Source organism: Fusarium solani (assembly GCF_023522795.1).
Source record: "Fusarium solani strain SB1 chromosome Unknown bctg00000000, whole genome shotgun sequence".
Lineage (NCBI taxonomy): Eukaryota > Fungi > Ascomycota > Sordariomycetes > Hypocreales > Nectriaceae > Fusarium > Fusarium solani.
In genome coordinates, this window is record NW_027072157.1 from 1,568,581 (window position 1) to 1,592,235 (window position 23,655).

The 23,655-nt window shown below is 54.0% G+C and overlaps 6 protein-coding genes across 6 annotated transcripts; 4 read left to right on the top strand and 2 right to left on the bottom strand.

Annotated features, from left to right (window-relative positions):
• Positions 1–619: 619 nt before the first annotated feature.
• Positions 620–2,113, top strand: MRS44_000500 (uncharacterized protein; the record flags this gene model as incomplete). The annotated part of the gene is made up of 1 exon (XM_046273485.1): positions 620–2,113. One exon carries the CDS (start codon positions 620–622, stop codon positions 2,111–2,113), a length of 1,494 nt encoding a protein of 497 aa, XP_046139267.1.
• A 783-nt stretch (positions 2,114–2,896) lies between these two features.
• Positions 2,897–3,964, top strand: MRS44_000501 (uncharacterized protein; the record flags this gene model as incomplete). Its single annotated transcript, XM_065624073.1, has 3 exons — positions 2,897–3,193; positions 3,258–3,781; positions 3,829–3,964. 3 exons carry the CDS (start codon positions 2,897–2,899, stop codon positions 3,962–3,964), a joined length of 957 nt encoding a protein of 318 aa, XP_065479793.1.
• Positions 3,965–4,899: 935 nt separating this feature from the next.
• Positions 4,900–6,753, bottom strand: MRS44_000502 (uncharacterized protein; the record flags this gene model as incomplete). The annotated part of the gene is made up of 2 exons (XM_065624074.1): positions 4,900–6,380; positions 6,537–6,753. 2 exons carry the CDS (start codon positions 6,751–6,753, stop codon positions 4,900–4,902), a joined length of 1,698 nt encoding a protein of 565 aa, XP_065479794.1.
• Positions 6,754–8,267: 1,514 nt separating this feature from the next.
• MRS44_000503 (uncharacterized protein) lies at positions 8,268–9,632 on the bottom strand (the record flags this gene model as incomplete). The annotated part of the gene is made up of 2 exons (XM_046270538.1): positions 8,268–8,312; positions 8,364–9,632. 2 exons carry the CDS (start codon positions 9,630–9,632, stop codon positions 8,268–8,270), a joined length of 1,314 nt encoding a protein of 437 aa, XP_046139263.1.
• A 9,244-nt stretch (positions 9,633–18,876) lies between these two features.
• On the top strand, positions 18,877–20,721 carry MRS44_000504 (uncharacterized protein; the record flags this gene model as incomplete). Its single annotated transcript, XM_046267743.2, has 1 exon — positions 18,877–20,721. One exon carries the CDS (start codon positions 18,877–18,879, stop codon positions 20,719–20,721), a length of 1,845 nt encoding a protein of 614 aa, XP_046139261.1.
• Positions 20,722–21,760: 1,039 nt separating this feature from the next.
• MRS44_000505 (uncharacterized protein) lies at positions 21,761–23,427 on the top strand (the record flags this gene model as incomplete). The annotated part of the gene is made up of 4 exons (XM_065624075.1): positions 21,761–21,803; positions 21,993–22,108; positions 22,166–22,379; positions 22,463–23,427. 4 exons carry the CDS (start codon positions 21,761–21,763, stop codon positions 23,425–23,427), a joined length of 1,338 nt encoding a protein of 445 aa, XP_065479795.1.
• Between the last annotated feature and the right edge of the window lie 228 nt (positions 23,428–23,655).

A 23,655-nucleotide genomic window follows, 5' to 3' on the forward strand; every position in this document is an offset into this window, starting at 1 on the left:
GGCGCGATGAAGGTTAGGTTTTGGAGAACAGCCTGCGGAAGAAAAGTCGAGCCGGGGACCTGTGACGTTGATCAGCCAGCCTCGGCGCGCCACTTTTCGACGCCACAGCTAAGCATTGACTTGGAGTCGCTAGCCCTAATCAGGCTTAGACTTATCCAATGCACGCTAAAGATGGGAGAAGCTGCAGGTTGGTTCCTGACGATTTCAGACCAAAGAAAGTATTTCAAAGTCTCTCATGTACCGGAATCGCTACTTCTCCTCTGTGGTTTCCCCTCAAGGTACCTGACTCTACTTTCTGTCGAAGGCCAGATCCAGCCGTCGCCATCCTGCACACTCTTTCCCATTTTCGAGTCTCAGCATTTGAGGCGAGCCAACTTACCAAATACACCAACCTCCCCCCAAACTTTACAACAGATTTTCGCAGAGCATCGCCTTTTGAGAGATCATCTCCCGCTCACACATTTCAAAACAGCTTACAGTATCTCATCTTCTATCGCCCAGTTGGGCAGGAGCCGGAAGCGCGGGTGTCGCGGACCTGCTTACTCATTCACCCAACAACCCCGTCGCGCCACGCAAGAGCATCTGAGATATCGACAACGCAGCCTTCATTTTCGCCATCATGGATATAGACTCTTACAGATACCGGGTTCCCAAACCCAACTACCTGCCCCATATTCCAGATGAGGACCGTGACAACACCGTCGTTGAGGAGTACACGCCCCTCGGGCTGGCGAGCGAGATGGACAACGCCAAGTTCTACAACAAGTGCAAACGCCTCGCCGAAGAATCAGGCATCACCCGGCCAAAGGGCTACAAGGTGTCGTTCCACTGCAACCCAGATATTGAGAGTCACCACTTTGGAGTCACACATCCCATGAAGCCCTGGCGTCTGACGCTGTCCAAGAGCCTCATCTATTCTTACGGCATGTCATTCGCCATGGATAATTACATCGCCCGAGCAGCCACATACGAGGAGCTGGCCGACTTTCACTCGACAGATTACCTCGACTTTCTCGGCACAGTCCTGCCTGAGCCGGTACCTCGCGACCTTGAGAACCAGGGTATTGACCTGAAGTTCAACCTGGGCGGCTCTGACTGTCCACTCTTTGACGGTCTATTCAATTACTGTTCCCTCTCAGCTGGTGGCTCCCTAGATGCTGCCAGGAAGATCTGCAGTGGGCAGTCCGACATTGCTATTTCCTGGGGCGGTGGACTGCATCACGCCAAGAAGTCTGAGGCTTCTGGCTTCTGCTACATCAACGACATTGTGCTGGCTGTCCTCCAGCTCTTACGTTATTACCCCCGGGTCCTATACATCGACATTGATGTACACCATGGCGACGGCGTCGAGGAGGCTTTCTTCTCAACTGACCGTGTCATGACCGTGTCCTTCCACAAGTATGACCCGCAGAACTTCTTCCCGGGCACTGGAGCTCTCGACGACAACGGTCCCAAGAGTGAACACAACCCAGGCGCTCATCACGCTTTCAACGTACCATTGATGGACGGTATCACGGATGAGCAGTATGATAACCTGTTCAACACTGTCATCGGCAAGATTGTGGAGAAGTTCCGCCCTGGAGCCATTGCCTTGCAATGTGGTGCCGACTCTCTAGCGGGTGATCGCCTTGGTCGCTTCAACCTTCAAGTCCAAGGCCACGGTGCCTGTGTCAAATTCTGCAAGGAGATGCGCATCCCCATGATCCTCTTCGGCGGTGGTGGATACACTCCTCGGAACGTGGCCAGGGCATGGACTTACGAGACTAGTATTGCTACCAACTGCGATGACAAGATCAGCTCCATCTTACCAGAGCATGCTCCATGGCGTGACCACTTTAGGCAAGACACGCTTTTCCCGACACTGGAGCAGATTCTTGGAGAGCCACGACAAAATCGCAATTCCCAGAAACGGTTGACAGAGATTGTTCAACACATTACAGAGCAGCTCCGCTTTGTGCAGGCAGCACCGAGCGTCCAGTTTCAGACCATACCACCTGATCTAGGTGCCATTAGAGATGAAGTTGAGGAACGCCTCAAGGAGGAAAACGAGGAGAGACGAGATGAAGTCCGCAGGGCGCGAGAAGCCGCTGTGGGGACAGCTATGGAACTTTAGAAGTGAGGATGACTTGATCCATGCCCTTGGGTCCGTCCTCTCTGACAAGTTGGTCCTATAGGGCTAGAGTGGGCCTCGGTCCCTGTCAATCAAAAACGTGCCGTTGTAACGCCTCACATAAAGCAGAATCATGGATCCACCTGGAGCTTGCACCGCCCGCTTTGGGGAAACGAGAAGGATTTGAGAAGGTCATCATCACCCGAGTACTATGCCCTATACAGATGGTGCGAAACCTCATCCTCGTGGTTCTCTGAATCCCACGGTACTAGGTCGGTTCCGAGACTGACAAAGTCTCCGAGTTGCGGGAGGTCGGCTCCCTCTCCCAGGTCTATGATCCCATCGATCATGCCCAGCTGCTGGGGTCAACTGCTGCGGACAGGTCCGTACGTTATGTACATGGCATTACGCAGGACGAGTGCTTGACCATAGACCCTTGCTAATGTTTCATCCCAACAGAGGTGACCATTCCAAAATCGTCTAGGCGTCTTACACGGCTTACATGTTGGATGAGCTAGGGCAAGCATTGACAGGATCAACTTGTTCGCCAAAGGGGCTCATAACAATCCTTTTGAAGTCGATATAATGAAGACGGAGCCCAGGAACTAGTTGGGTAGTTGAATTGATCATCAGACCAAGAGTCAACCTTGGAATCCCCATCACGTTCCCGCCTCCCTTAAGAGTTGTTCCAAGCTTCAACTACTATCTCGTCGTTGTTCTATGAACAACTACTACCTCTATACTGTCCACCTCCTTGACGCCCTTTCTTATCCCTTATCCGCAACCATGGTGGCCTTCAGCCGTATTGCTATCACCACCCTCGCCCTTGGCGGTTCCGTAAGCGCTCGTCGTAGAGGCGAATGTCCTGCTGCTGACGCTGTCAAGACCGCACAAGCCAAGCCTGCCGCGACGGTGAAGGCTACTGGGCTCGCCGACTTCAAGCCAGGCGTGCAGTGGGAGATCTGTATTCATCACCCCATCAAGCATGATAGTGCTGCAGACTTGATCCCGACCAAGGCCAAGGTCTGGGATATCGACATGGGCCACGCCCAGGAGTTCCCCAACATGATCCCCATGCTCAAGGTAAGCAGACTTACTGCAACATATTGGTGTGGATAAGCCATGTACTGACCCGACGGCCTAACAGAGCGCTGGCAAATTCGTTATTTGCTACTTCAACGCCGGAGCCCTTCAGGATTGGGATGACGACAAGAGCAAGTTCCCCAAGGAGGTCATCGGCCACTCCCTGTCCTACCCCTACGACGACGAAGAATGGTATCTCGACATCCGGGACTCGCGTGTTCTCGAGCTCCAAAAGGCACGACTAGATATTGCTGCCAAGATCGGCTGCGATGCAGTCGATCCGGATAACGTCGACGCCTGGCAACAAGATGACGAGGACCCCACGGGCTTCAAGCTCAAGTCTTCTGACTACACCAACTACCTCAAGAACCTCGCAAAGTACGCCCACTCGATCAAGACCAAGGACGGCCAGCCCCTCCTCGTCGGCCAGAAGAACGCCCCCGAGATCGCCGAGGACCTCGTCTCGATCCTTGACTTTGCCGTGCTCGAGTCCTGCCGCGGCGACAGCAACCCCAACGAAGAGAGCTGGCCCTTTTGCGAGGACTTCCAGACCTATATCGACGCCGGCAAGCCCGTCCTCCAGATCGAGTACCCCCCTCGGTGGAGAAGAAGGGCAAGCTCAGCGCCTCGGATAGCAAGTACTACTGCACGGCCGAGGATGAGGACAAGGGCTTCAGCAAGATCATCAAGTGGGCTTCTGCTCAGCTTGACGGCTGGGGCCAGTACTGTGGCGAGGAGCCCTTCCGTACTCCTGCGGCCAAGTATGAATAAACACACACAGAGACTCAAGATATTCTCCCTCAGCGGGCTTGAAAAGGACTGTTGATCATTGGACTTGTTGGGTACACCCTTTGGACATTGTATATAAACCTATCCCAACCTCTACGCCAGCAGCCCTTTCACGCATTTCACTTCTATTAGCATGTAAATATTGGTACTTGTTATGACACATTCAGATCTTGAGTTGATCTGGAAGTAGATAGTCATTTGTATCTCACATTCTGATGAGACAAACGACATTATTATACACGATAGAGTGGCTTCAGTTTAAAGTAGCAACATGGTGATAGACGTTGAGAAATTTCCCGTATTCTCCGTACCCTTCTCTCCGTATTCCTCGTGTCCTCCGCTGTCTCTGTATTCTCCGTATACCTTTCCTTCGTCTCTTCCGTATCCTCCGTATCCTCCGTAGTCTCCGTAGTCTCCGTAGTCTCCGTAGTCTCCGTAGTCTCTGTGTGTCTTGTCTTCCGTATCTGCCGTATCCCCTGTTATCTGCATGCCCTTTTCTCCGTATTGCCCGTACTTTATGCATCTTCCGTATTCTCCGTAATATCCAGAGTCTTTTTTATTCTCTATGTTCGTAGATATTACGGCTCTTGTTATTCTCAAGAGTGCGTTGAGCCAGTTGATTACTACAACTTTGTCACTAACAAGTGAAAGGTCAAAAAAGGAACTATGATCTAGCTCTCTACTATCGCCGACATTTGCCAGGTAAGCATAGTAGCACGGCTGCTCAACATTGGATTTTCTAACAATGTGAATATAGGTAGACATTTTAAATAATTTGATCATTTAAATCACATCAACTCAATATATACCAAGCACCAAACGTCATAGAAACTCATAATCGCATAACTCAGCCGCACAACGGGTATATTCGAATCATAGATGCTCAGGGGTCACCCGTTTTCACTACCTCGGCACGATCATTGCGAGATCCGGGCCCTGTCCTTGAGATTCATGTTTCGCAGCTGTATCGCCACAAATGCCACGAGAGAAGCGCCAATGACAAGTCCCAAGAGCAGAAGCATAATATCCACGGGTACGGGGTTCCCGTTGAAAGTCTCGTGAAACAAGACGTCGAGGCCCGACTGGGAAAAGTTCAAGAGACCGGACAGACAGATTATGAGGCCGTACACTGTGCCAAAGGTACGGAAGCCAAACACCTTGGCGCTATAGTCCGATACGGCAGTGTAGTAGAAGGGACGGTACAGGACGAAGAGGACGACGCCAGAGTATGCTGCCCAGTCGGATGGTATCACGCCGAGAATTCCTATGAGTGTGCCGCAAGTGACAAGCGTCGCTAGGACAAGAACGGTGCTAACATGGTCGAGAGCCGTGCCGATAAAAGGGATCGAGACGAGTCCACCCACTGGAAGAGCAACGTCAAAGAAGGTATTGATCCTTACGGCACGTTCATGGTCGCCGAAAATAGCTTCGTACTGCGGACGAATCGTCGCGACAAAGAAGTTGATGCGAGTCATCTGCACCACAGTGAAGAGACAAATCAGTATGAACCAGGGCGACCGAATCTGCTCAAGGACGGTGCGGTCGTGCAGTACGCCCCAGACGCCAGACGCAACATGCTGCCTCTCCTTGGCTTCGACTTGACGGTCTCCAGTTGCCGAGCCGAGGAGGTTCTCAATATCGTGCACCACTGCCTTGTGCCTCTCTCTCTCCTCACGCCGCTCCTCACGGAGTAGCGCTGTGTGCTCGTCGACTTGATCATCTGCAATCTGCGTGCCCATGTCTTCGTCGTTGAGTGAGTCCTCGTCTGCCTCAGCAGCCTGGCCAACGAGTTCGCCGACGGTCTTGTAAGATTGCGCAGGCATGAGAAGCAGTTGGCTGACAAATATGACAGCTGGGACAACCAAGTAAACGAGGAAGAAACGATGTAGAGTGAAGCCGCCGTTGGTGGCGTTGTATATAAGCCTATACATGAGAAACAATGCGCTCGAGGAGTCAAAGGCACCCGTCATGAGTGCCAAGATAAGACCCGAGTGCCGAGGAAACGCATTGGATAGCTGGAAGGACGAGATATATGTGAACGGGCCTCCGAGAGCCAGGAAGAGATATCCTGGGAGCAACGCATCAAACGGGAGTTGTTTAGCATTCGCCATGAGTAATGCGCCCACTGCGAGGAAGAAACATCCCAGAAGGCCACACACGCGGGGGCCAAAATGATCGAGGATGGCACCAACGGGAAGAGCAGCAACGTTGGTGCCGACGGCGGCGACGGTGAACATGAGGTTCAGCCGGATCTCGACGCATGTGTCATGAGGATCGTCGACAAGGGCATTTGTATCGCTGTTGAGGCTTTGGTGGTCTCCATAGTGGCTGAGCTTGCAAATGTCGGAATATGCGCCCTCGAGCTTGAGAACGGGCTTGATCGCAGCGTAGCCAAAGACTGATAGTCTGTCAATTGACCATTCTAAAGAGCAAGAGGGTGTATACTAGCCTATTCCTGCTGCAAAGAGGCAGTGTATAACCGCAGCAGCAATCTGAACTGTGTGATACAATCAGCACCGATTAACCGTTCAAATGATCACGTTGGACAACATACGCAACCGCTTCCACTCAGGAACCTCGAATGCTCCGACCGTCTCCGCATGCTGATCGTCCGGTCTCAAAGACGCAGTCTCGTAGTCCTGCGGCACAGGATTAAACGTCAACCGGCGAACCCTCAGACTCGCATCGCTCGCCCTCCTATCGCGGCCCTCGTGGTGGTGGCCCGGCGGGACCGAGAGCGTCTCGATGCTCTGGACGCGGTTCAGCGACATTGTTCCGGACGCCTGTGTACGGTCGAGAATTGGCAGATAATGTCAATCCTGGAGAAAACAAGCTTAAAAAGCTGAAAGCGGGCAGGGCTTGTCTGGATTTAAAGCAGCTCGGGGTGAAGGGTGTGGTCATGCAGTCGATGACGAAGGCGGGACGGGATCACGATGCGCCACCAGACGGCATCGCATGAATGTCTCTGGAGGAGAGTCAATTGCATAGACTTTAGCCGGGAAGTCGAGGTTGAAATAGGCGCAATTGACGTTGGTTGACTCTTATCATTGGGTGTGAGGAGAAGCAACTCTTATCACAATCTATCCCCTCCCTCCTCCTCGGCATTCTCCCAAGATCAACCTAGTGTCGGCATTCAAACACCGATCACAGAGGCCATTGCCGTCCTTGCTTTGAGAATCAGTACACACAAGACATGCAGAGAGATACAGGGAAGCTTACCGCTGTCGCCTCAAGACTTCCCCAAGCTTCCCTCCATCCGACTAATGACGCATGCAAGAGCACATCAGAAGCAGCACCGAATGCGGGGATTGGCCGACAGGGAACTTGACTCCGATAAAAGGTCACAGGTTCGAGGGAAGAGAGCTAAGCGCTTATTAGCTACAGCACCATCCATGGTTCGTGCTGAACCTGCGCCCGTCAGGCCGTGGCGTCTGGGGAACCTGAAGCCAGTCAGCTCAACCCGGATTGACTCGCACCTTCCATTCGGCGTCCGGGGCGGGTCACCTCCGTCCCCGATGAACCACCACCGGAGACCGACTACAAGACCAAACACAAGCATACAGCGAGCATGAGCAAGATCACCATCACCATCACCGAGACCAGCAGAGTAAAAACAGAATTACCAGATTCAAGACACTATACAGTACAAGGTTCACAGACATTACATGGACAAGCCTAGATGAGCGCCTATTGCTGGACCCGTCGACGCCGACCCCGAACGATTCCTTCTTTCTTTCATTCTTTGTTCATCCTCCGAAAAGAGATTCTCGCGCCGCCCTCTCCCCGGGGGAGAGTAAACAAAAACGCCACGGGCTCCTCCCAATGCGTGATTGATAATTCGCAGTCGTCGGTTGCATCCATCCGTCGCCATCCATACAACGTGTCTGTGCATGGGGGAATCTTGTCAAGCATGTATGAGAAAACGACAAAAATGCATATATGGAGTACGTGCCGACAAAGAAAAGCGAGGGAAAAAATACTGCTGGGAAAAAGACACAGAGAAAAGAGACTGGCACCTAGATCAGCCGTCGAAACGTTCTTCAATCCCTTTCGAGTCATCCAAGTCCATATCCACAAGAAATCTAGCCCCAGCTTGACAAACAAAGGGAGGAATCCCGCTCTTTTCAGCCGCGGTACAGGTCGGCAGATTCAACTTGTGCCCCGCTGCTTGTCCTCGTCCGTGGCCTGCGGCCGAAGGGTCCCAAGCTCTGCCGCTCAGAATATTCACAAGAAGGTCCAAAAAATAACAACGCACATCCTACTCAAAAATCTTGCGACTTTTTAACTAAAAGTATCGGACAATGGCCTTGCCACCAGACTTCATGCCAGTCTATCAATTCGTTAGCGTGCATTCCATCAGATCAATGTCATATCAACTTACAGTGCAGCCGCTGGCACCGCCAGTCCACTTGCCGTTGACGTACGAGCACTCGGAGTTGACGTCTCCAGTGATCTCGATGTTGAAGTCAAGCGGAGCATCGCTTGTGGGAAGGTTCTGGAAGATGGAGATGTAGGTGATGCCGTCGGCGGCCTGGCCAACACCGAGGACAACGGGAGCCCAGTTACCGGCGTCCTTGCCCTTGGGGCTGTCCCAGACACAAGCGTCCTCGACGCTGTATCCCTTCTTGTTAACGTAGTACTGAGCCGAGGTGCCAGAGCCGTTCCAGATGTAGTACTTGTCCTGCTCAGGGTTGCAGATGTTGACGCTGCCACCAGCAGAGGCAAGGGCGGGAATGACCATGTTCTCAGTTCCGGGGTAATCGGTTCGGCAGGTAACGATGTCCTCGTCGCAGTCGTTCTGGATGGAGACACCGCCAACACCGGGCTCGCAGAGGGTGTCGTAGCCGTCGCGGGTAAGCTCAAGGAAGCCCTCATCGTTGCAGTAAAGACCACCAACGGACTCCTTGGTGGAGCCCTGGGCCTTGGGCCACTGAGTCTTCTGGTATCCAGCAGGGCAGGCATAAGAGCACATGGCACCCTTCTTGCACTTGTCGCCCTTGATAGCAGTGTGGATCGTGGTGATGGTCAACGAGTCCAGGGTGAAGTCGGGAACGTACTGAATACCAGACCAGCCACCCAGCTTGAGCCAGTCGAGAGCCTCAGCACCATACTCCGAGGGGAAGGTGCTGCAGGGAACCTTGCCGCTCTCGAACTTCTTGCTAACACCCGAGCCACCGCTGCTGCCGCCATAGGAGGAGCCAGAGTTGGAGTTGGAGGGAGTCTTGGCCTTGGGCTTCTCAGCAGCAACCGAGGAGACAACCTCGGCAACAGTGGTGGGAGCAGCCGCAGCAGGGGCAGAGGTGACCTCCTTGGACTGGTAGAACTGAGCGCCAATCTCAGCCTTCTGCTTCTGGGGCTCGGGCTGAGTGGTCTCGGCAGGAGGGGGAGGCTGGTAGGTGGGGTTGGATTCGCCAACGATGATCAGGTTGCCGCCATCGAGACCGGCCTTGGCCTCATCGTGACCAAGCTTCTTTCCGGCGAGCTCGTAGACGGTCTCAGTGGCAGCAACGACGTACTCGGTGACAACGTTGGCACCGCGCTTCTGGACCTTGGAACCGGCATGGCGACGGTTGTGGACGTGCTGGTGCTGGTGAGCAGTGGCGCCAGCGGCCAATGTCGCGGCGAGCGTGTAAGTGATGAGGTTCTTCATCGTAACGGTCTGTGGCGCTGTGGCGATCCAACTATAATATCTATACAAGGTTTGCGGTTAGCTTTAGACCTTCAACGGCTGCCACTGCAGTATGGTTTTGGACTACTGTCCAAGCTAGACGATGTAAGAGACGAAGAGAGAGGAGAGGTCGCAGGATATGAATCGGTTGTCGACATCGTTTGTTCATGTTGATTCGTTTTCGTCGTGTCGCCAAGCCTGTCCACGTCGTCGTTTCCGTTGCCGTCGACGACGCAGATCAACACTTTTCGTTTCCCCCTCGAGCGATTCTTGACTCCATGACTCTCCTCGCAATGCCACATCAACCCAATCGCAGGCTCCTTGTGATATTGGTCGATTTCTGTTCCTCCTCGTCTCGATCATGTTGGTGGTGGTTTCCATGGTTCGTCTCCTGTCTCTTGTCTCTCCCTTCATCTCTCGTCTGCCAGCTCTTCTCCGGTTTCCGTGTTCCCCCTTCCGCTCTCAATGTCGTTCCGCACATCTACTAACCTGTTTTTCTAATGGGTTGTGTTTGTGGAAGGCAAAGTCCGGTCCCCAAATCGTAGCGAGCGACAGCTATAGAAGCGAATGTAGTGAGGAACCAAAATAACAAAATAAATGAGCGTGGGAGAGAGTGGAAGAAAGATGAAACTCTCAGTTGGCAAGGAAGGAGCAGCACGATGAAAGCAAAAGGAACAAAGCGCCTGGGGCGGCGGAGACGAAAGGGGATAGAAAGAGAGGAAGGCCGAGCGTCTTGACTGGGGACCAGGACTGGGACTGGGGTGACTCTGCGCTTGGAAGGGGGAAGCTAGCTAAGGTAGGAACCTGAGGAGGAGACTACGTAGGAGAACGGGGGGCGAGGAACAGGACGGGAGCGTTTGGAGAGATTGGCAGACCCAGCACCAGCTCCGGGCCTTGGTGCGAACGCGCACAGGGTGCCCTCGAGACCAAGACGCAACCGGGGGCTTCATCACGTATCAGACACCGAGACATGCACCAGGAGGAGAAGGAGAGACACATGCTACTTCTCCTACAGGACTAGCGCAAGTTCCAGAAGCAAGATGCTCACTCCGAGCCTTGCCAAATCTGGGTGATCCGCCCAATTCAGGGGTGACCGCTGCCCACGTCCAGGGCACGCCGGGAAATTCCCAGGGGAGGACCGGCCACAGTCCAGGGGGCCGCTACTCGATACAGAAGCCCAATGCCTGGTCTGCTCTCTCAGGACGGGAAATTAACTCTATCGTTTCAGTGGGTTCGACCGACACTGTCCCATTCTCGTGCCCCTTGTTGGCTCTCGTTCAGCCCGGGCCCCCCTTGTGTTGACCCATCGGATGCCCCGCCATCAGCTAGCAACCCTGGCCGGTGTTGGACAAAGATTCTCAGGCACCAGGCACAATGCACACAGATTGCACACACGCACATGCACACGCAGCCGCGGTGGGCAAGAGGCACCTGGCCACTCACACCTGAACCAGCGCCTACCGACTAAAATAAACCACGCCATCAGCACCCCTGCACACAAAAGAAAGCCAGCCCAGACCTCCAGTCCAGCTGCTAATGCAACTCGCAAGAAGGACGACACACTGGCCACCAATGCTGCGGATCCTGAATGGGTCCCCCAGAATGAGATCGACGTCCTGTCGTTTCGCAATGAGACGCGGGCCCTCATCCGTCTGTCACTTTCGGCCTCTTGGTCCGTCGCTGGTTGCAGCTGTTGACCTGTTTGCTAGCATCGCCATTCACCCAACCGTATGTCCACCACCACCGTCGTCGTCATGGCATAAATTAGGATGGGCAGATCCCCGTCTCCTGGGCATCTTGGCTCGGGATCAACAAGTAGCCTGCTCCATGCGAAAATAGGAGCCAAGCTTTTTTGGCACCGACCGCCCTAGCTACGCCTGGGAGGACAGAACCGCCACTCCCACAGCAACGGTCTCTCTCCAACCACCAGCCCCCTTTTTCGCGTCGTCAACAACCTGTTGGCCAACGCTTGGCTTCGACCAGGTTTTCTCTCAGCTGGCGCGTCTTGGCCTTGGCTCGGGCTTTTCCTTGAACGGGACGCTAACCAGTCGGTGAGCTATTTTTGTGTCTATGGTAGTGAGCAGATCAAGCTGTCAATTCCCGGCAGCAGGGCCACGGACTGTCGCAGTTTGGTTGCTTCTCGACTGTTTATCTCGTGGGCGAGATGCGCAAAATCGAAGCCATCGCGAATATTCGAAACCCATCTCGTAAGTTGATGGAGCGCCATTTGCTTCTGAACCAGGCACCTGCCTGAAGGGGTCAGTCCATTTTCCAGTGGGTCATCCATGGATCACCATCCGCCACACGCGCAAGAAGGCGGGTAAACCGGTACGTATCTTACAGGGGAAGCCGGGCTCACAGCTTCCATCGGTTCTGTGCCGCTCGTGGCGGAATCATGCTCGCAGTTTGACCTTCGGGTACCTGGCACTAGCTCCTGGCTGCCTGCCCTTGCCAAACGACCCCTTTGGCTGGCCGTTGGACGTTTGATCAGATCAGGCCGATGAGGCCAATCAAAGCCGTAGTCGCGGCAAACCCAATCATGGCAGGCGGAACAATGCCAGCAGATCAAGCCTCATCTCGATTAACAACCCCCAGCGTCAAGGCATGATGCTCAGGGTCCGGATAAGAGTTGCCATTTGCCAGCATTCATAAATTAACTTAATATCATTGCCCATCTCTCTGGGTCGGCCTCGTGGCCAGGTCTGCCACCGTCGACTGATTGGTTGATTCGTACGTCATGAGCATAACAACGTCCTCTCTCTTAACCAAGGCAAAAGTCCAGCAGACATTCATGTGGAAGATTGCGGTTTGCCCTCCTATTTTCGCTCTTCCATGATCAGATGGATGCGAATGCGCCGTGCCGCAGGCTCGCGCTCGTTGCCGGAAACAACTGGTTGCATTCATCCCTGAATATCAAAATCAGATCGGCAATGCCCGTCCATGCAATGGCAATGCAGCAACCCCTCCCCAACATGTGCCAAGTCAGCCTCGGCCTCATTCAAAACTGCCATGTCACTCACTCGCAAGATCAAGGTGCCATCTTCATCTTCGCTTGACAACTCGGTAATCCAACACAACAAATAATGGATTGTTGCAGTCATGGTCTTTTGTCTAGTGATTCTTCCCCAACCCGAAACCAACAGCATCAGCCCCTGTCAAGGTTCCAGGTTCAAGGAGACAAAGAGCCGGCACACGCCGAGACCTGTCAGCGACAAAGGCAGACGGATGAACTCCACAGGTAAATGTCGCTTTTTCTTTTTCGCTTGTTTACTTTCGTTGAGTCTGAAACTTCCTTTTCACAAGCGAGCACTCTGTTGGTCCGGCCTGACAGATGTTCTGCCCCTCTTCTCCTCTCACTCCTCCATGCTCGGGTCATCCTTCTAACTTACACCGTCTGTCGACATGATCCTTCGGTCGTCATCCTCCCGCATTGCATCAGCCTGGCTGGGCTTCCATCCTTCCGCTGCCTTTGGCCCCATGTGGCGGCCACTGCAGCACACGTCAGCACCTAATTTCATCGGCCCCCCCAGGTTGTGACTTGTGCCAGTGGACAATTTCTTTCGTACCCCAGTTTGATGTCCTTGTTTCGTTTCTTTCCATGGGTCTCGTGCCGCGTGGGCCGATCCTTCAAACAACCGCCACGCAGCTTGACCCGTGAGGCTTTCGGTGAATATAATTGTGATAATCTCCCTCAGCCGTGTTGGATGACTTTTTCTGCCTCGTGCCGCCCACATCGGCATGAAACAGGTGACCAATCAACTCGCCATGACTCGAGTGTTGCGCAGCATGTAATTGCGATGCTTACAAGATCTCGGCTGCTCGGCTGGCCAAATGCGTCACCCGATACCCAGCAAATAATGTTCGATCCGCGCTTGTTGCGGGATTGTAGTTTCCATCTGGACGTACTGGACGCAATGCGTACGTACTATTGACGGGATGTTGTGCCACAGCCCGATACTCCCCCTGTTGTTGTTTCACGGCCTTGACTCTGGCCGAATTGCAGGGTCTCCTCCACCTTGAGAACAATGCCCCCCCTTCTTTCCACTGGAGCTGTCCTCTCTCTGTCACAAACACGTTTAACCTACCGGGCCGAAGACGATATGCCGAATTGAAACAATATGCTTATCTGTCGACAAGTCGAGTCATTGGGGGTCAGAAAGGCGGTCACATCGAGTACGAGGGATCTTGCATGTAATTTTGTGCGACAAGGATGATTGCTTCTGCATGCGGTTCTAAAAATGAATCCATCGCCAGCTTGCCACCAAGTACCGGCTCTTCCATAGGTACCACGTCGGCTTCTAACCATGTCTCTGTTTCGTAGTATGCCGGCAATGGTGAATCCACACGCCATTGATAGTATCACATCTGACTGGTAAAAATACGTAGAACGTGGTTTACATGACACAAGTCTGCATTCCAGTCAACATTTCGACAGTCACGTTTAGCTTCCAGGCACTGGCCCGACTCTACGATATGGTATGTCCACGATGTCTTCCCGTTGGATAGGCATGCATTGGGCTGATTCCGTCTCTTCGGTTCACTTGCCTAACATATCGTAGTGTTGTCGACAAGTAGTAATCATCACTAACTAGCTGCCTATGTGGTCCAGGGTAGGTAGGATGTGTGGATGCCTTCATGGAGTTGTCCTCAACATCCTCTACTCAATGCAAACTGGTTCCAAAAGATGCCATATGGTAGCAGAATAACACACAAAACCAACCCATTCTACACAGAGCAATTAACTGTAATAAAGTATAAGCTTCCTGGTGGGCCATCATCCGTCCGTCTTCGTCCACGTCAAGACGATCAGTTACCCTAGACTCCCACAGCACAATGCCTAGATCATTCAGACTTATGTGTACAGTCGAGCATTCTGCACTGACACTCCTGTGCGAGGAGACGACTCATTGTCGCCTGGAATTCTGCTATGTGGTCGGATCGTCGAGCCTGGGCGACGGACCGAAGCCGCGGTGTAACATGTTGGCATCAAATGTCCTGTTGATACACCAAACATTCACGTGAAGGATGTGCTCGACACCACCGCGAGGAGACAGGCAAGAGGACAGCGCGAACATGGAGGAACGTAAAATTGGGCATTCCCCGGGGACGAAATGGATGTTGATATTGCTCTGGCATTCGAGCAACCTACCTGGGCACCTAAAGGCCAGCATGAACCTCTACACCCACGATAGCATCATATCATGTAGCGGAAGCTAGGCGCGAAGGGCATAAGAGAACGAATGAGTCGATGACATGAGTTGGAATGCTAGCAGAATAGGCAAGCACATGTAGACACTGAGCATAGAGCTTGGCCCCGCCTTGGTTCATCTCGACCTCTGGGGAATGAAGCTCAAGGGCTAGACCGTGTGGCATGGCATGAATTTCGTACGCCATAACTTCCGCGTCGACAAGGATGTGAGGCTTGAATGTCTTCCATTGCCGTGTCACGCGACATCATATCCGCTAACAGATTCTAGAACGAGGCTAATGGTTGTGGCCAGCAGGCTTGAAGATGGTGGACTCGGACGGCGTTCCCAAGACAATAACTGCGGATATTACCAAGCCGAGGCGCCGACTACAACACACCAATAAACAATGCCCAAGAATGTCACCAATTGCTAGGTGTGAACAGCAGTCACATAATGCGGACGTGTCCGATCGGCTGTTCTTATGACAGCTGAAAGCTGAGATGACAGCTGGACAACCAAAAGCCCGATTGGCCAGGAGGATATGGAAATAGAATGCGACATCTTCAACGGAGTCTTGTGATTTGACAGTTCCCACATGATGTAACGTCTTGCGAGTGCGGCGCACCTTTCGAGGTTGACAACTGCAGAAGCGAGACAAGAGATAGCTTGTTGAAGACATCCATGGATCCATCCACAGCTTGAACTCGATCGGCTGTGGCTTTCAACAGGACCCAACACTCCGCAGCTTCCACCAAGAACGCCACGACTGCACTCACGCAGTTGAAGGCTTTCCCCCAGACCCCTTCCCAGCTGAAGTGGACATTAACAGCGGCCAATCAGCCCCAGGTTTTCTCTATCGCCATTTCCTGGCTGGCGTGATCGGGCGGCTAGAATAACGGTGAGCCGGGGCCGATAGAAGCAAATAGCTCTCAGCCTGACGACACGGATAATGATGAGAAGTGACAGGATGGGGGATCGCCGAGAGACAGAATGGCCAATGATATTCGCCAAACCTGCCAAAAGACGATGCCCAGCCGAATCGGTGATCAGCGGAACCGGTCCGAGGTTGAAGAAGTTGATGGCCTGCAGGCTTAGGGCACCGCGTTCAGGTCCTCCCGCTTGAGGCCATAGGTAGATCATGGAGATAACGGCGTTTATACGCACAGTTAACCGGGGTATATTGAGATCCATCACCATGTCAAGACAAACGTCTGGCTTGAAGCTTCATAGTTCCCAATGCTCACGATTCAGCAACAGCGGCAGAACAAGCAAGTCCGGAGCTCTTCGTGGGTGAAGCAACCTGGTTGTCTCACAGCCACAGCAACGAGTGGGCTGGGTTGATGTGATCACTGTGACGCTGACGGTGAATCTAGACGCTAGAGCCTCTCACATTGAAGGACGTTGCAGATCAGAGCATCCGCCTGCGGCCTTCCAAGGCACGCGGGTACTATTGGATAGCTAAAACCACATCGGAACAGGTCGTCAGCGGCTTGGGCTCAGCCATTCGCTCGATTCTGACTGAAGACGCGACCGAAGCTGACCGTACCGTAATACTGTCCATACCTACCTGCAAGGTATTTGTCAGTCAGTGAGTAGTGATGGGCGAGACAAGGGAAGCCAAGTGTTATCGGACAAGACGGCGATGGATCTTGAGGGTGCCGCGGCTGTTTGTTGGGCCCCCGTGGCTTCTTTGCTGACGGAGCCGACCTGAACGTGGCGCGCTGTGGCGCATCACTCAAGCATCCGGTCCCTAAAAAGGTTTCATTCTTGCAGGTTTTTTGCATCTTTATGGGTCGGTCCTCACTCAACACGAGCTTGATGGGGACTGGGGAGCACAGGAAAAGGAGGGAGAGAGAGCAAACAGCAGAACAACAAGAAACAACCAGGCGTGGCGGAGCAGGGGGCTGGGATGGTGAGCAGCTAGGATCAGCCACACCAATAAACCCAAAGGGATCCAGCGAGTCACAAGACTGGCCAGGCTCTCACACACCTGAACCACAGAACCACAGGGGTGCCACAGTCGGGCTTGAGTGAGCCGCCAGCCCACATCGCATCGTCCATCCCATCCATGGGTTTGAGGCCCGGGCTCCATTTCGGGGGCTTTGCCTTGGTGCACCGCCACTTGCTGGCTCACCTGAGGGAAGCCAAGCAAGGATTGGGTGAGCCTAGCTGCGCCCGGCCCTGGAGGAGAGAGCCTTCAGCTCGGGAGCTGAGCATGACGCTGTACATATCCGTTAGTACTTGCTAGCTAGCCGTTCGATAGATCGGGGATTGTCGATTCAACCATGCCGAGTTGTCTCGACTCTTGACGACAGGGAGATGCGAACCTTTTGGGTTGACGACGAGTTCTTGAGTCTTCCCAAGACTGAAACTCTGCAAGATCCAGTCATCAGCAAGTGGGTGACGGAGAAGCCTTATGCTTCTTGAAGGTTTCTTGTTTCTCTTCTTTTTCTGTCATGGCCCTATCAACTTGCGATAGGGCAGTGACATGCCGCCTCGTCTGTGGAACCGGTTTGCCTTGTCGACCTTGGAGAAGCAGTGGGCCTTCCGACGAGATACCTGGAGGACATGTACCTTGGCCGAGGTGCATGGGATGGCATGGGATGGCCAGAGGCTCTGACAGCAGCAGTCTGTCGTCATCTCTTGTGTCGGGATGGATCATTGCTTGCTCTCCTCCCGTCTCCCGCTCTCACCTTTTGCTCGCGCAATGTGCCCTATCAGAGGACAGAGAGCTGTCGTAACCTGGACGCCCATGGTCTGAAGAAGCCGGGATCACGCCGAGCAGCCCAGCCTTGGAGGAGATGAACAGGCGGAAGGAAGAGGTCTGGCTAGTAAACCATGGTCGATGATCGCTTGATCGTGATTGTGAGATGCACGCGAATCTACACAATCGGACCCTTCGGGCTTTGGTTGGCAGCATGTTTGGCCGGGTGGCTGACCCAATGTTTCCTACCTACCAGGGGAAGAGATACATCCGTTCCAAGTACCATGAAACGAAGTCACTTTAGAGCCTTCCCCAGCACGTTTCCAGCCCGCCGCTCATCCCAAAAACGTATCAGTACCGCCCACTCCTGTCCGCTTTCGCGCTGTTCGGCTTTTTTTTGGGCCATGGCCTTGTCCCCAACCAAGCGCGCGTTTCCCTTTTTCCTCTTCTCTCACCACGTCTACTACGTACGTGCTCACTGGTGTTTGGTTTGCGTGTGTCTTCCTAGTAGCTTGTTTCTTCTGTCGCCCGCGATCCAAAGCCAGGTTTCACGCGTGCCTTTTTTCACATCGTCCAGTTCCATTTCCACTTCAGTCCAGTTCACGGGACGCGGTACGTACCCGCCGACCAGGTTTCCAGGTTCAGCGCTGCACGATCCCACCTGAAAGCCAAGCCCTCTCTCTGAAGGAACCAGCCCGGCAGCTGTCAACAATCCACTGACACACGCCCACACACACTTGCTCTTTCCCTCTTACGTACCCCACTCACTCAACCCGTCCACCCAGGCCGGCCAATCACGTCCCCTCTCGCCCACTTGCCCACTCTGACTCGCCCTCTCTATCGCCCGTCGTCGTTGCCTCGCAGCCCATCTCTCCGGCCGCCTCGTTCACTTACTTACCTACCTACCCTTACCTCTTTACTTACCTACCTCTACCTTGCACAACTCTTTCGGCGCGACACCGTCATTATCATCGACCGCCATCACGGGTACCTCTGCGCCTCTGTCCTTTTCCCGCTGTCTCCATGCTTTAAACCGTTGCTCCTGCACGCTACGTACTGCCGGATTCGAGCCTCAATTCCGCCTCTTGCCTCGTCGCCTGAGCCACTCACTGCCCACAGCGCATCGCCCACCCGCTCCTCACTCGCCTCCTCTGCCTTCCTGCCTGGGGAAAAAATATCAGCTCTCGCCACGTCTCCAGCCACACATCCATCTATCACGCCCCGACATGTGCCTTTGACCAAAGGCTTTGGCGTCTTTGAATCTCGAAACTGACTGCATGCTGCATTCCATCCTTTTTCAAGTTTGTCAATTCTACGGCTAGCAGCTGCGTCTATGGCCTCGGACGCCTCCGCCTTCACCGCGACCGACGCCCCGCCCGCAACGCGCTCAGAAGCGACCCCTCCCGCCGTCATCCCTTCAGACGACGCAGTCAGGTTGCTCAAGCGGCCTCGCTCACCTTCTCCTGCATCGCCGCGATCCCTCGCCCTCCAGTCCCAGGGCCTTTTGGCCCTTGGCTCCCCGACAAAGTCGGCTCGGCTGGCCCTCGCGTCCAGCATCTCCCCGACGCCCTTGACAGCCGCAGCTGCTCTCGAGGACGAGCGCCGGCGACGCGAAGGCACCGATCACGACGACGGGTCTCGAATTCCTGCCCCGACGAGCGACAACCCTAGCCACAAGGCTCTCGCTTCCCTAATGTCCGGTGCTGTTCAAGCCATGAGCCGCCCTGTTGACGCGCCCCCGGCTGCGCCAACAGCGGCCATGGATGCTTCTCCAAAGGCTCCAAATCCCGTGTCGCTGGCGCAAAACGCGACTAGTCAGGTTGAAGAGCGTAGTGCGACAAGTCCGCAGAGCGCTGCTAGTGTTGTCGGTGTTCCAGTGACTGAAAGTCCCACTCCAATGGACGTTGACGCACCCAAGCTTGAGCAACATCACCAACAGTCGTCGCAACAGGTTGTTGGCCAAGAAGAGAGACACCAACCAGGCTCGTTATCATATCCAGGGTCGCTCCAGGCCACGGGTAACTTGGCGGAAACTCCTGCTAGAGGAATGAGCTTCCCCATGCCGGGGCAGGGCCAGACATCACCCACGTCATCCGCTTCCAAGAAGCATAAATGCCCATACTGCAACACCGAGTTTACGCGCCACCACAACCTCAAAAGTCACCTCTTGACACACAGCCAGGAGAAACCGTACGTTTGTACCGAGTGTCAGATGCGGTTTCGCCGGCTTCATGACTTAAAGCGCCACGGGAAGCTGCATACGGGTGAGAAGCCTCACGTCTGTCCCAAGTGTGACCGCAAGTTTGCTCGTGGTGATGCTCTGGCTCGTCACTCCAAGGGTGCTGGTGGTTGTGCTGGACGACGGTCAAGCATGGGCAGCTTTGTTGATGATAATGATCTGGAGAACAGCATTGCCGAAGCTGATGAGTCGGCCATGTCTGGCCTCGCTTACGATAATGCAGAGGATGATGAACTGAGGCGACAAAGTCTGCCTAGCATCACGACCCAGCACGTCGCTGGAGCTCAAGGTGACGGCTATGGTGCGCATGCCCGGACTTACCCGCCGCCTGGCGCGCGACCGGGCTCGGGAGGGCTTTTCCCTCCGAACGTGAGCCAGCAGCAAAACCAAGCGGGCTCCAATGCCTCACAGAACGTGGCCAACAATTTGGCCGCCCATACAGCCAGCACCAACATCTCGCCGTTGCCTGTTACGGCAGCCAACGCAAACATGTATTCACAGACGGGGATTACAGAGAGCCCCAAGCCTTTGAGCCCCGGAGTTCAAGGTCACGATGGCAACAACCTGGTGCGGCAGCGCTCGCCCAGCTTGACGCAGCAGCTTCAACAACAGCAGTTTGGACGCCGGACATCGGACCTACAATCACCTCACAGCACGCAGCCTCGACCCAAGCTTCCCGGGCTGTCGCATCCTGAATTTGCCGCGCCCGGCTCCGCCGGCTTCTCCCACACCCGGAGCGGGAGCGGCGCCGCGCCCACCAACGAGAGCAACATGTTCGCACAGAGCGACCCTAGTGTCTGGGCTTATATCCAAACACTGGAGGAAAGGGTCAAGACTCTGACGGATAAGGTTACTACTCTGGATCATGTGGTGGCAGACTTGAAGCAACAGATGGAGACACGCGACGCGGCGGCAGCAGCAGCGGCGGTCAAGGCGTAGCGTGAGGTGACTTCAAAGCGTTGACGCATCTTTTTTTCCTTGTTGCAGGGCATACTAAGAAGACCTTCGTTTTCCACCCTTGAGATTATTCGGCATGGTGCTCAGGGAGGCGTTATAGGTTTTGGGAATTTGGTTCAGTGGACGGTAGGGGCCTCCACTTCAAAAGAAAGGACTTGGGATGTTTATGAACTGGTTGTCGTATTGTTACTGTACCATACATGCATTGTTGTTGTTGTTGTTGCTGTTGAAGTTATTGATTGCTCTCAGATAGTGTGCCTCGTGGCTGCACCCAACTGGGACGGTAGGAGAAAGGTGTGCAAAGTCATGATGCTTTGTATATAGAGAATCCACCAAGCCGTTGGCTGACCCCATGGATACAAAGGCGGGATGGTATAACAGGGTCGAATCAGGGGCTAAGGGAATGGATGGGTCCCCTGGCAGGGTCCGGGAGGGAGAGCTGAGATAAGAGGTTCTCGGCATGCATGGCAGGCTCGGTCCGATGTTGTCTATAATGTTCTAATAGGTTCACTTCTTTGCAGGTGCTTCTGTTTGTGTTGAAGAGTGAGTGACACGAGTGAATGAATCGAGCCTGTACCGAGGCTGGAGGAAATGGCTGGGTTGACACGGACCAACGACACTGTATACAAGGCGAGGGCAGCGGAACCCGTACCGTAGAGTAACGTACCATGCCGGATGGGGATGGAACCTTAGCTTCTGACTTCACGTGTCGAAGCCCACGAGTGCGACGTCATCGTCCAGAAGGAAGCTGTGCGTATTCGGCATGTTTGACGGATGAAGCATCCATGAAACCAACTGCCTGGCCCACCTTCATCCATCCAAACCGTGGTATAATGGCGCCTGATGCTCGTGCCATTGTCGCTGCATCTGGACATTGACTTTGCTTTCATCTTCTCTCGTCGCTTTCGTTGCCGTGACGTGGCCGTGCTGTGTTTTTGACGCAGTCCGCACCGACTTTATCTAGGACCTTGACCCCCCCACCTAAGAAACCATCTATCTCGACGCGCAGGCAACAGACATCATGGCGAGTCCCGAGGTCGACGGCGGTATTTCTATCGAGAATGGTGAGTTTGCGATTGTCCCGCGTACGAGGTGATCTCTGTGAGCCATGCGCTCGTCCAACTGCAGGCGGATGGAGCAAATGGTATCATAGGCCCAAGGCGTCTGCAAGCTAGCATCGAACATGAGCCTCAACGCCATGCCTTTGAATTGACCATTGGATATACGAAATCGAGACGCTAACGGCTCTACAGGCGCGCAGCCGTCCGAGACGAACAAGAAGGTTACAACCATTCCCAACCCAGAGTCAAACGAACCGACCGAGCCGGAGCAACCGGAAACCCGGGAGGAAGATGCCACCGCAGATAACGTATGCGCCACCTGCAACACGACAGCTGGAGTGCTTGGACTGACTAGTCGGCAATAGGGGAACCTAGCAAGACCCGAGATGGAGGACGGTGGCGACCTTCAGTCGACCATATCCACCAGCAACGGCGATTTCGACGACGTGACACTTTCTCCATCCAATGGGGCAACCAAGAGCTACGCCGCCGTCGCTAGCGGGAAGGACGAGAAGGATACCAGATATGACGAAGACTGGTCTTATCCAAAGTTGCCCATCATCGCTGAGTCGCAGCAACGTGAGCGGGCGAGCTGGCGCACTGGGGAATTCGATTTGCTCCCCTGCGCGTGCCAATGGCACGGCGATTACAGACGGCAGCAGTGCTCTTCCACTGCATGTCCATCATCCTCTTGGTGTCAATCTTCTGGCTGATCTGCGCCAACCCTTTGACATGGCCTATTCTTGTTCCATACCTCATCCACCTCACTCTGTCGACAGCAGCAAGCAATGGGCGTCTGTCGTACCGCTCCGAATGGTTCCGCAGCCTGCGACTGTGGAAGCTCTTTACTGGATACTTTCCCATGAAGCTGCACAAGACGTTTGACCTGCCTGCCGACAGGAAATACATCTTTGGCTACCACCCCCATGGCATTATTTCTCATGGGGCGTGGGGAGCTTTTGCTACCAATGCCCTTGGGTTCAGAGAGCTGTTCCCTGGCATTACCAACACTCTCCTTACTCTCGATTCCAACTTCCGCCTTCCCTTCAACCGTGATTGGATTCTGTGGATGGGTCTACAGTCTGTTTCCAAGGAGTCGATCTGGAACATGTTGACCAAGGGTGGCCCTAATAACGACGGCCAAGGACGTGCGGTTACTATTGTCGTGGGAGGTGCCCGAGAGTCGCTCGAAGCTCAGCCGGGGACTCTTCGTCTGATTCTTAAGGGGCGAAAGGGCTTTGTCAAGATGGCGCTTCGCACAGGAGCTGACCTTGTCCCCGTCATTGGATTCGGTGAGAATGATCTTTACGACCAGCTCAGCCCCAAGACGCATCCGATTGTGCACCAGATGCAGATGATCTTCCTCAAGGTCTTCAAGTTCACCGTGCCAGCTCTCCACGGACGAGGCGTGCTCAACTATGATGTTGGACTCATGCCGTATCGACGACCGGTCAATATTGTCATTGGGCGCCCGCTCCGGGTCGAGAGGCCTCATGGACCTCAGCCGGCACAGGAGGATATTGATGAGCTTCACGAGCGTTACATTCGAGAGGTTGAGAAGCTGTGGGAGGCATATAAGGATCAGTTTTCTCCCGATCGAAAGGCTGAGATGGAGATTTTTGCCTAAGTTTCATGGTGTACTTGTCTGAACGGCGGTTTTATATGTCTGATGCTGGGATAGGTAAGGAAGGAAAATGGAGGCTTGGATTCTGGACGTGGGACTGACTGTTCCCGTATTTCATATGTGCTGAATTAGGCGTTTTTGTACGAAAGGCGAGGCTTCATCATGGTTTCTTTTGGATCTTGAATGGGCTAGGAATACGATAGAAATTGATACTCTTGAAGTTCAACACGA